At 36.2% G+C, this 12,871-nt stretch overlaps 1 protein-coding gene across 1 annotated transcript in view; it reads left to right on the top strand.

Moving 5' to 3' along the window:
* The window catches only part of GLIS3 (GLIS family zinc finger 3), a 211,393-nt gene that overhangs the window by 131,468 nt on the left and 67,054 nt on the right, over positions 1 to 12,871 (top strand). Inside the window, exon 6 of the mRNA XM_072404214.1 lies at positions 2,263 to 2,373. Coding sequence (XP_072260315.1) covers positions 2,263 to 2,373 — 111 coding nt within the window. The remainder of the gene's footprint in view (positions 1 to 2,262; positions 2,374 to 12,871) is intronic.

The following is a 12,871-nucleotide window of genomic DNA, read 5'->3' as shown; positions in this document are numbered from 1 at the left end:
AGGATATACAGTTAGGTCCATAAATATTTGGACAGAGACAACTTTTTTCTAAATTTGGTTCTGTACATTACCACAAATAATTTTAAATAAAACAACTCAGATGCAGTTGAACTGCAGACTTTCAGCTTTAATTCAGTGGGTGGAACAAAAAGATTGCATAAAAATGTGAGGAACTAAAGGCTTTTTTTTACACAATCACTTTATTTCAGGGGCTCAAAAGTAATTGGACAAATTAAAAAGCTGAAAATAAAATGTTCATTTCTAATATTTGAATGAAAACCCTTTGCTGGCAATGACAGCCTGTAGCCTTGAACTCATGGACATCACCAGATGCTGGGTTTCCTCCTTAATTCTCTGCCAGGCCTTTACTGCAGCGGCTTTCAGTTGCTGTTTGTTTGTGGGCCTTTCTGTCTGAAGTTTAGTCTTCAACAAGTGAAATGCATGCTCAATTGGGTTCAGATCAGGTGACTGACTTGGCCATTCAAGAATATTCCACTTCTTTGTTTTATTAAACTCCTGAGTTGCTTTGGCTGTATGTTTTCAGTCATTGTCTGTCTGTATTATGAAACGCCTCCCAATCAATGTGACTGCATTTAGCTGGATTTGAGCAAACAGTATGTCTCTGAACACCTCAGAATTAATTCGGCTGCTTCTGTCCTGTGTCACATCATGGATAAACACTAGTGTCCCGGTGCCACTGGCAGCCATGCATGTCCAAGCCATTACACTGCCTCCGCCATGTTTTACAGGTGATGTGGTATGCTTTGGATCATGACCTGTTCCACGCCTTCTCCATACTTTTTTCTTGCCATCATTCTGGTAAAGTTTGATCTTGGTTTCATCTGTCTAAAGAATGTTTTTCCAGAACTGTGCTGGCTTTTTTAGATGTGTTTGAGCAAAATCTAATCTAGCCTTTCTATTTTCGAGGCTTATGAGTGGCTTGCACCTTGCAGTGCACCCTCTGTATTTACTTTCATGCAGTCTTCTCTTTATGGTAGACTTGGATATCGATATGCCTACCTCTTGGAGAGTGTTGTTCTCTTGGTTGGCTGTTGTGAAGGGGTTTCTCTTCACCATGGAAATGATTCTGCGATCATTTACCACTGTTGTCTTCCGTGGACGTCCAGGTCTTTTGGCGTTGCTGAGTTCACCAGTGCTTTGTTTCTTTCTCATGATGTACCAAACTGTAGATTTTGCCACTCCTAATATTGTAGCAATTTCTTGGATGGGTTTTTTCTGTTTGTGCAGCTTAAGGATGGCTTGTTGTTGTTCACAGCAAAATCCTACTGCTGATCTATCCAAAATCTGATGGATGTTGTCTGTTCACAGCAAAATCTTCCATATACGAGCATCCCCCCCCCCCCCTTAAATCAACCCCAGGCCTTTTATCTGCTTTATTGATTATGACATAACGAATGAATTGCCTACACCAGCCTGCATCATTTGTCCAAAAACTTTTGAGCCCATGAAATGAAGTGACTGTGTAAAAAAAAGGCTTTAGTTCCTCACATTTTTATGCAATCTTTTTGTTCAACCCATTGAATTAAAGCTGAAAGTCTGCAGTTCAACTGCATCAGAGTTGTTTCCTTTACAATTATTTGTGGTAATGTACAGAACCAAAATTAGAAAAAAGGTCTTCCTGTCCAAATATTTATGAACCTAACTGTACTTTTAGTCTTGGGCTGAGGTTTACTTTAAGTATAATAAACAGAACTAGCTAAATAATTAAACCCGGGTTCGGCAATCATACAGCATTATTATGGAAACTACATGGTCTTTGAAAGTAGAGCACCAGGGATATGTAATAAATTAACTATATATTGACCAGATAGTCTTAATCTTGGTAGTCATATGTTTGCTTTTTGCTGGTTCCTAGCTAATAGTGCTTGCCTCCAGGGCTGTAGTTAAAAAATTCCTAGCTCATACTTAAACTTTAATTAGTATCACTTTTATGCATACTAATGTCATTCTAAAATCAGTGAATGTTCTTACTGCTGTCTTTATTGCTTTGACCCTATTGTTTCACACTTTTTTCTGTGTCTATAGCTGGATTCTGCTCTAACCTTAACCAATGTTTTCTGGATAGTCACTGCTGTTAGACTGCTTCACTAATCTGCTGTATCTGATTTTGCTAATCCTTCCTTGAGCAAATGATTCCTATGCTGTAAGTACCTCTGGGAATGTTTATTGATAACAAATGTGAAAAGGGAGTTACAAGTGAAGTAATATGATTACCTTCCCTTATGTTTTTTTCTTGTCTAGAAACCCTATGCCTGTCAGATTCCGGGATGCAATAAGCGATACACAGACCCAAGTTCATTAAGAAAGCACGTAAAAGCTCATTCTTCCAAAGACCAGCAGGCAAGGAAAAAGGTAACAATGATACAGCCTTAGATTATACAAATTCTGTGTTATCATTTGTGCAAAAATTGGGCTGTATACTATTGCAATCAGATTGGTACAAATTGTATCCTACAGTTTCTAAAATCCAGCTATAAAGTATGTTTATTGTGAAGTTTAGACACAGTGTAAACTTCACACTTTATTGCTGGACGCAATAAAAAGGCCATGTTTCTTAAAAAAAGAAAGCTATATCAGGCTTTTTTTTTATAACTGAGGATGTAAATAATATCCCATTGATATTAGTACATTGATACATTGATAGTATTAATATCCCATTGATAGTGAGTACATAAAAACACACAAGTAGAAGCCAAAAAAACATCCATACTTGACCAAAGCTGTGATAGAAGTAAATCAAATCCAGGCAATTTAATAATATAGTGTTTTGGAAAGAAGGTTCTGATTGCTACTTTGTCATTATGAAAAAAAACATTTTTTCATAAGTATTTTGCACTTTGGGGTTTGTTCATGTCAGGAATATATAAGAAAGTTTAAATATCTGTTCTTGTGTAAATTCAGCTCCCATGATTACAGGTTTTAGGTTTTTGCTATGTGTTAACTGTGTGGTCACTGTGGTCAGAAGAATATATGAGAGTAGAGGTAGGTATGGACATAAAATGTTCAAAGAAAAAATACTAGGTTTACACATTTCATATTTCTTTTTGCAAGAAAATGAGAATACACATAACCAGGGAAGCATCTCCCTAACTTTAGATCAGTTAGTGTATGTCTACATATTGTCTTATGGTGAAAATTTCACCTTTTGTGGCCAAAATCAGTACCTGCTTTAAGTAAATTGGCACACAATAGGGAAAAGTAAAAATGAAAAAATGCTAAAAGAATCAAAAACAAGCGATATCATGTGTTTGCATAGGTACTCTGACTTTATGTTCTATCTATATGTGTTAAGCTGCAGTAGACTCTGTGATCTGACACCTTTTTTATGGCCAGCATTAGCTAATTATCAATTTGTACTACATTAGATTTTCTGTTGAACTCCGTGCCCTGGGTTCTTTTTTGCTAAATCACAAGTTGACTTTGTTGCTAAATCACCAGTTTTGGTAGGCACTAACCATTCACCACTTTTGGTAGGTACTAACCATGACCTGCTATTTTCAAGACTCTGTGACCCACTTATCTATCCATCCCAATTTGGCACAACTGCTCAGATCCTTATGCTTGGTAACAGTAATCAATAACATTTGAAAGATAATTGTAATCAGGAAGCCCGTTTTAATAGGGGGGCCCCAGATATCTGCCCTCCCACCCCGGGGAATGAGTACAGGGTTACATATGTAGTACTATGTACTAATAGTTAATAGATAATATGTTACTACTAATAATTGTAATTGTTACTAATAATATAATTGTAATTGTAATAATGATAATTGTTACTAGATAATATTAATAATAACAATACTATTTACTAGACTGTGTTAAGTTATCCCTAGAAAAACCAAAAAAAAAACAGGCGTAAAAAAAATCTCAATTAGTCTTTTTTTAACCAGTGTTTACACTTGCAGGGTGCAGTAATGTCCAAATAGGATGTCGGATGATGACCAATGCAATGTCTGCTGCTCTCAAATGCTCAATAACAGACTCTGCTTCTTCCATTGTGTAGAACCAATCCCAGGGGGTTAGCGGAAGATTTCTGTCATCGGCTGCCCTCTTGCATGATTGGTTGAATGCATTTAAATTATAATGATGTGAGCTTCATCATCATTGTTTACGTTCTCTCAACTAATTTTGCAAAAGGGCAGCCAGGACAATTGTCTCCAGGTACTTTAGCTGAACGCAATGACGGGAATTCCACCCAGTTTACCAATTCAGACACCGGGTGATGATCACTATTATTGTCTAGCTCTAACAGTATTACTATTCCTGTCAATTACGCATACAGTAATGTTGGATTGTAACTGGGATTTGTAAAATTCCCAGTTCCAATCTGAGCTTCTTTATATACTATTCAAACTTTTTTTGGAGTGATCTCCTGCCTGACAGCTAAATCAAAGTTCCAGCAGAGCAGCACTCACTCTCCTACATTTGCTAACAAATAGCAGATTACTTTTGAGAAATCCTATCAAGGTTTGCTGGATCACCTAGGTTCACTGATGTAAGTATATCTCGAGCTTTAATAAATCAGGCCCATTGTTTTAATTGTCATGCAGGATATCACTTTGTTTTTTGACACTGATGGATCTTTTTGGACACCTAAGTATAAACTGAAGTTGTTTTCTGACAGTCATATATAAAATAATTTTCAAAACCATAAGTAGGAATGAGTGGCACATCCATCTGTAGTTTATCCAAACATATTTTTTGTTGTATTAGAGATGTTAGCTTTATGCCTAAAAGCACAATTGTTCCATTTAATCTCATTTAACTGACTTATACCTGGATGTTAACTAACATCAAACAGTGGAATTTGAACTATTTCCAAGTAGTAATAATAATAACAACTAAGATATGTAAACCTTTTAGGGTGGAATAAAGATTATTTATGGCTTTAATTAAATTTGAAATTGGCATAGGGTCACAAAGAATTTTTACACAACAACATGCAAAAAACATAAAAATTCCAAGGTGATAAAGGAGCAATGAAACGAATAGCTGCCCCCATGGGGGACTGTTGTGTTGAAAGGAGGGAACCCTTAGGCTGTCACAGCCTGTTAGTCATGGGTTTATTTATTATGTCCGGCATGTAATCCTTTCTAAACTTTCCCAAAACACTCAATGAATTGTATTTTACAGCAAATATATTAATAATATTTCAAGATTTAAAAGCTTTTCAAATATAAATGTCACTGAATTTTAGTATCAGATTACAGTGCAGTTTGAAACAGGATGACATAAACTAGAAACATGCTGTGGAGTGCTTTGTGAGCTGTTTAACACACAGTATTAAAAGAGTATAGTGATATAATAGGCACAATGTCAAAAGGATGAAGCTCTTTACACGAGATAGACAGACAGACAGACAATGTTAGGTGTTAAAGTAAGATTATCCTTTTTTTTTTGAGAAACAAAAGTCTAAAAAAAAATACCTTGTGTCACCCTCAAAAAGCCTAATTTGTCCATGTGGCCCCTCCCCTCTATTTCGAGTGCCATTGCCAAAGAGGTAGCCAGTACGCAGAGTGGTGCAACCTGGAAGACCCAGCTTTAGCTAAATACTCCACCTCTCCTACTGCTGATCTCTATTTTTTACTTGTCATGTGAGCCCCACCCACCTACCCAATATTGAGCAGTAGTAGTAGATAAAATAGCAACTTTTATACAAGGAATACTGGTAAGTGACTATTAGACAAACAAATTTAAAATAAAATAAAATTTTTAGGGGGACCTTTATATACATGTATTTTTAGCCCGACAATGGGCCCAATAAATGTAAAAGTTAGTGAAGAAGACCTGAGAGGAATGAAGTGGCCAAAAGTTTGTTAGGACAGAAAAGGGCTTTCCCTAAATGTTGCCAAAATATTTCAAACACTCAATGTGGAAGATGCCGTTCCAAGATATAGAAATATATTAGAATGAAATATCCTAAATTTACATTTTTGCTTCATCTCTGACAATAAAACCAGTAGTGTTTTTTTACTGTAAAATAAAGTCCAAAAACCTGCATTTTCTCTCTTCTAACCTTTATCTTTGAATCTGCTATTACCACAAGGGTTCAAATACAGCTCTGATGTTGTGGAACTCTAGTTACATAGTTAGTAAGGTTGAAAAAAGACATAAGTCAATCAAGTTCAACCACTAGGGAAACAAACATATCCTAGGTAAAAAAAAACCCTATGGACATAGTTAATCCAGAGGAAGCCAAAAGAAAAAACCCTGGTACAATTTTGGCAAAAAAAAATCCTTCCTGATTCCCTCTGTAAATCCGTTGTTCCCTTTGAAGCTTTAATACCCAGTTATATTCTATGCTTCTAGAAAAGCATCCAAATTTTTCTTAAAGCAATCTATAGTAGTTGCTGAAACTACTTCCTGAGGATGCCTATTCCATATTTTCACAGACCTTACAGTGAAGAATCCCTTCCTGATCTGGAAATTAAACTTCTTTTTTATCCAGATATGAAGAGTGTTTTCTTGTCCTTTATACCAATCTTAAAGTGAATAGTAGGGAAGAGAGTTCTCTATATAGACGGATTATCTATAATTATTTAATAAGCTGAACCTCCCTGGCGGTATGATTAATGATGATTTTTAAATGTAAAAGCGGTACATTTAAAAACCCTCATGATTTTAAATTTCATGCCCGGTCCCACCTACCTTCGTAACAGTTCCACCCTCGAGCCTAAGACTTGCGAGCAGATGCCCGGGTCGGCATTTGCTTCCACTAGCCTCGCGTCCCCAGCGTTCACACCCTGGGGATGCAGATGCCGGCCAGGCATTGCCAGGTTATGCATATGCCTCACCGGCATCGCCAGGGGAAGAAGATGCCGGGCATCACTGGAGGACGCCATGGACACTTCTGGAGGACGTCGCTGAAACATGGGAACAAGGTAGGAGTTCTATACTCCCTGGCGATTCCACTCTGAGTGTGGCTCGGGGTTACCGCTTTTGGTATGAAAAATCCACCACAAGTCATACTCGAGAATACCGCCAGGGAGGTTAAACCTCTCTTCTCTGAGGGAGAATAGATTTAGTTCAGCTAATCTCTCCTAATAGCTGAGCTCCTCGATTCCTTTTATTAGTTATGTTGCCCTTCTCTGCACTCTCTCCAACTCCACAATATTGTTTTTGTGAGCTGGTGCCCAAAACTGGACTGCATATTCCAGATGTGGTCTGACCAATGATTTGTACAAGGGTGAGATTATGTCTCTATCTCTGCAGTCTATTCCTCTTTTAATACAAGAAAGTACTTTGCTAGCTTTAGATATTGCAGATAGGCATTGCAAGCTAATATTAAGTCTATGATTTACCAGAACCCCCAGATCCTTTTCCATTTCTGATTCTCCAAAATGTATCCACCCTAGAGAGTATGAAGCAAGCATGTTGTTTGCCCCCAAGTGCAAAACTTTACTTAATAAAATGTCATTTGCCACTTGGCTGCCCCAATCAAAGAGTACATCCAGGGCTTGTAGATTACAGACATCCTGTATGGACATAATTCCGTTACATAGTTTGGTGTCATCTGCAAACACAGAAATTAATCCCAAACTCCATATCATTTGAAAAGATGTTATACAGTAAAGGTCCCAACACTGAACCTTGGGGTAGACCGCTAATAACCTTAGACCATTCAGAGTATGAATCAATAATTACTACTCTCTGGATGTGCTTCTAAAGCAAGTTCTATATCCATATATAGATTGAATTTTGTAAACCCATAGACCCTAACATAATTGGTGCTTTTCATACAATATCCTGCCATATTCAGCTTTCAGCTTTTACTCCATAACCCTCACAATATTTCCAGGTTTCAATTGAGATACATCACATTATCACAGGCAGAAGCAGAGCATGGCTACATAATACAGTGTTACTTCGAATACCCCATGTGCTTGAAAAATCACAAGATTACTGACAAAAGGGGTTTGGTTACCGACCCTTTCACTCCTAGTAGCAACAGAAGTTGCTGCAAATTGCTCAAGGTAATTCCTTACTACGAAATTCTGTTTCTTCCTATGTAAAAGTATCATCATCCCAGTGATAGGTGACCTCTCCATGGGAATAAATGGGTTACTTGCTGTATATGTTCAAGAAGTGGGGTATTGACTGGAAGAATATGCAGTGGTGGGTGTGTGGTTCCCTGTGCTCCCTATGGGAGTAACCTAATTTAAACACATATATTTATGTAAAAATAAGCTTGTTTAAAGTGTCAGTGTAATGTTATGTAATATATGTTGAAAGTGTAATATATTTTGAAATTATAGCTACCTTTATGTCTGCTGGTACTAGGCCAGTGATGATCGAATATGGAATAGTTTTGATTGATTTTAATTTTTATAGAATTGATCAACAATATTGCATATTGTATAAGATACATTGTTTATCATCAATCATTTACTATCTGTCAACAGCAACATTTTTATGTATTACAGAGCAGGTGAAACAATAACAAACCAATGTCTTCACTCAGTGTATAATTAGAGCTGGTTATCACTTTAGTCATATCAAGCTAGATTTAGACGGAGGACATTAGTATGCAGCCACAGGCAAAGTGTCTCTGTGCAGTGCCCATAGTAACCTGGAAACAATTCTTTAAAAATCATTTGGTGCAGAGAGTTCTAATCCTATCTTTAATCCTTTTACTTCCGTATCTGAAAATGTAATATAAATCAGGCACTGGGGTGTTCTGCAATTTTCTTCCTTTATTGAAAATAGTGCTGTCACCAAAGGATTAGCAACGGTCAGGAATTTAATCACACAATTTGTGTAAAAGTTTTTTGTTTTCCTGAGAGTGAGTTTATGTGATGCAGAGATCTGGAGGTTGGCAGCAAAATATAATATGTAGGAGATTATTCAAGGATTGAGGGCATCTAGATCTTCAGGTTCTCTTCATTAGAATTGTGTGCCCTGCCCTGACAACTGTAAATGAACTGATAGGTAAAGAATGGCACAGTTAGTTTTAAGACGTCTCCTGCCTTTGATGTTACAAGTGTAAATAATAAAATATCTCTTGGTTCTAATTATATCTATGTACCACATTGTTGTTTTTTCATGATGCACGTTACAGGAATCAGTTTCCTTCTGAGTTTTAGTGGTTTGGTCTGAACATTTACAAGAAAGCTACATTTTGTTGCTTTCTCTAAATATGCCATGAGCTGTTGTGTACATTACAGTCTATTTGGCTAAGGAATTTTAAGATGTGGTTTACCACATCTGAAAATCATGCAGCTTGATATGCCAACTAGCTACAATTGTGTTATTGGATAAGAAGTTTTATACCCTTGTAAAGAAAAGATTTCCTTTTCAAAACACTTTATAAATGGATTGCTAAACTTTTATTTCCATTTTTAAGCATGATGTCATCATAATCATAATTATCTGCAACACAAGTATAGTACATTATTTAATAAAAATGAGTTTGCGTTAGAAATTAGATCAATTAGGAGATGATTTCTGCCTGAAGGTTACTTTGCAGATTGAACTTTGCTTAAAGGGGTTCTTTCACACCATATTGCACTTGATTTCTGTGTGTGAAGCACATTGCATTAAGATATGTCATTATAGCTTTATTTCTTGCCATAACAGTGTACCAATACACAGAATATTTATGTCTGTGCATTTTGGTCTGCTAAGCTTACACTATATGTGTCCTAGCACGGTGTTATAACTGAATAGTCACCCACTTAATGAGCATATACAGTGCGTTGCCATGTGCCCCTGAGTGATGCATTAAAAACCCAAGTTTATTCCATGTGCAAAAATATGAACAAACATTTGCTGTGTGAGCTGAATACTTTTTGCTAAGGTAAAACCTGGCAGTTATGTAAAGTCATGTGAACTTGAAATAGAGTTTATTACAAAAAGACCAACATCTGGTTTGCCAACTGTTCAATGGACGGTATGTAAAAAAAAATAGAAGACAGATTCCAGTGCCAATCTTGGTACACCTCCTTTATCAGCTATGACTGCTGAAAGCGATTCTTATTATTGAAAGCAAGGAAAATTAGTTTCCATCTAATATACAACTTGTCAGAAAAATATGTGCATGCTTGTTTTTAGGTGTATGACAGAAACTGCTGACACCAAAAGATCATCTTTACATCCAGGCAAATGGCGCATTGAGTTTAGCAGTGGCAACTTCAATAACATCAGTATTGGATCTACTTTAATTAAACCTAGTACAATACCATGTAAGCACTATAAAGTCAAAGATCTTAACAATATATTGTAAAGGTATACATTTTGTAGTTTGTTATGTATGCATATAGATAATGTTTCAAAAAAAGCTGTTTGAATTTTACACCTTCTTAGTGTTAGGTTAATTCAACTTCTCATCTCCACTATAAACTTCACAGTGTTGTAGGGTTACATGTAATAGTAGATGCTGAACTGTTTTCATAATATACACCATTATAAATATACCGGTATCTATTGCAAAATTCAAATGAACTTATCATTTATTACAAGATTGCAGTGAAATAAAGCCATAGCCTGTTTGTCGTACTGACCTTTTTAAATTAAAGTTGCAGTTATCACCTTCCTCAATCTGATGCTTTTCTAAAGGACAGATAACAGCATGCAAGCAGCTAATACAGTAGACAATATTAAATAACTTATATATATAATTTAAGTGAATAACTTGAATTCCAACGTGAAAATCAGGAAGATGTGGCGTTCCTAATTTTTAATTATTCTAGACAGACCTTTAACACTTGCGTTTCAAAGAGAATGGGTTTTACCACTTATGCCAGCTGCTATGTAATATTACTTATAGAACCAGCAAGGTATAGTAAATGGGAAGTAGGCAGTAATGGAGAATAAATGAGCTGGAAGGAGACTACAAGCACTGCTAGTTACTAGTCCTTTGTCCTGTTTCTTTTTGGTTTGGGGACCTTTCCACAGCTATAACAGTAATTCATGTATATATCATGTTATATATCAGAATTCGGAAAGCAGAACGGACTGCAGTATAAGGTGTATGTATTATGTTGTGTAATATGTTTTACTTTGTTAATGAATTAGAGTACAGTGAAGACTTGGAAATGACTATGGAAATGTTAGAATTAATTTACTTAAATAGGTGCTTACCTTTTATCTTTGGAATTGTATTTTTTTTTTTGCAATTGGGTTAACTATGTTAGGAGTTCTGATTCGGTTTGCAGTTTTGTATTTTGAATGGTTGCTATGAGGTCTGAGATACTTTCATCCTCTGACATCCAGTCCAGCTGGGATGTAAGCACTAGTACTTTGTTGTTTACCCACTGTATCGCCCAGCAACTTTTTGTGTGCTTTTCATGTTTGATTGACAATGGTGCTAGCTAATGATTCATTCTCAAATTCACAGAGCATCACTGCCAAAATTCCACAGCAATGGATACAAGTAACAGCCTTAAAAACTGTATTGTGGTTAGTCTGTTGACTTAACTAATGTCTCATTCCCACTTGTAGGGAAAAAAATGCATAGGTTCAATCTTATTTACTAACAACTTTACATTTCTGTGCATCAGAACATACAGTTTTTTTTTTTTTTTTCAAATTGGAAAAGCAGTGCCACAGAAAATAAAACATAAGCCGCTTGTAGGATAAATCTAAATAGGCTTTTTTAGCAGTGACCCGTAGCTAATGTGATCAGGGAAAATACAGCTAATCGCATGTAGCCTAGTATCCCAGTTTTAACCAAAGAATGAGTTATTTACCTATTAATGATTCAGGGTTTTGGGGATTTGTAAAAAGCACTGGGATAATTCAAATGTGTTAAACACACCAGTCATACATTTTACATTTACCTGCAAGGAAAAGTCTCTTTTATAAAGCAAACCGCCTGTTACCAAACAGCCAAGGACTATGAATATATTTAATTAACGTAGGAATAATTGCCTCACTCTTGGTCCGCCACCAGATCTCTGCAGCATTACTCAGCCATTACCATATTCAGTGGGCTTTCTAGAAAGATGAAAGAATGATCTGCCACATAAGACAGCTATTGAATGGCTAAGAGACGGAGCTGGGCTTTATAGCGGCCTGTTTTCTTTTTTGTCTGGTTGCTGTAGGGAAAACACAAACATCCTGTGTAAGCTACTTACAAATTGGGAGAGCGGTAAAGCAAATTAATTGCAAAGCAGCAGCTGCCCAAGTGAAAAATAAAAGCTTATGTGTAAAATAGTTTGCTGTGGAAAAATGTGGCTGTAATGTTTTGCTTACTTGGAAAGCAGGTTGAAGAAGAAAAAAACCTCTGAATAAACATAGTGAATTATCGGTAATAAAACTTGGTTGCACAATCATATGCTTGCAACATACAGTTCATATGTGAAGCTATATAATCCTTGTTTACTAAAACTAATATCTAATGTGAATGGTGGGCAGCTCTTTGTTACTTGTATGGAATGTTTTTATTATATCTTTATGCTTCTGCTTTTTAAGAACTTTGCAGCAGAGAAAAATGACCTTTTCCATTTGCCAAAATTCCAGAAAATCTGGACATTCAAGTCAGTGTCAGATTAAGAAGGGTATTGCTAGTTTTTGAAGGATACAATGGTGGTAATTTAGTGTATCCTTTTATTTTGATGATTAGAAAGATTAATACATACATCTAACTATTACTTCTTTATTTGAACTATAGAATGATAAGCTTTTATGTTTTGGAGTAGGAATAGGATTAGTGGGGCTGACTACATTGTTCTCAGCTACCTCTGAAGGGCTGCGAAATCATGTAACTCTGTGTTATGGAGAACAGAGGAGGTTAGGGTTCCATAGTCCTATGTTACTGTTTCTGTTGTCTCCGTACAGAAGGGTTAGTGAATGCTTTTATTCTAAGAGAAGAAATGTGTTTTTAGTAAAATTACTTGGTAAAAATAAATAG

Source organism: Pyxicephalus adspersus, chromosome 3 (assembly GCF_032062135.1).
Source record: "Pyxicephalus adspersus chromosome 3, UCB_Pads_2.0, whole genome shotgun sequence".
Classification (NCBI taxonomy): domain Eukaryota; kingdom Metazoa; phylum Chordata; class Amphibia; order Anura; family Pyxicephalidae; genus Pyxicephalus; species Pyxicephalus adspersus.
The sequence above is the reverse complement of the archived record's forward strand: the minus strand, read 5'-3'. Positions and strand labels throughout refer to the sequence as shown.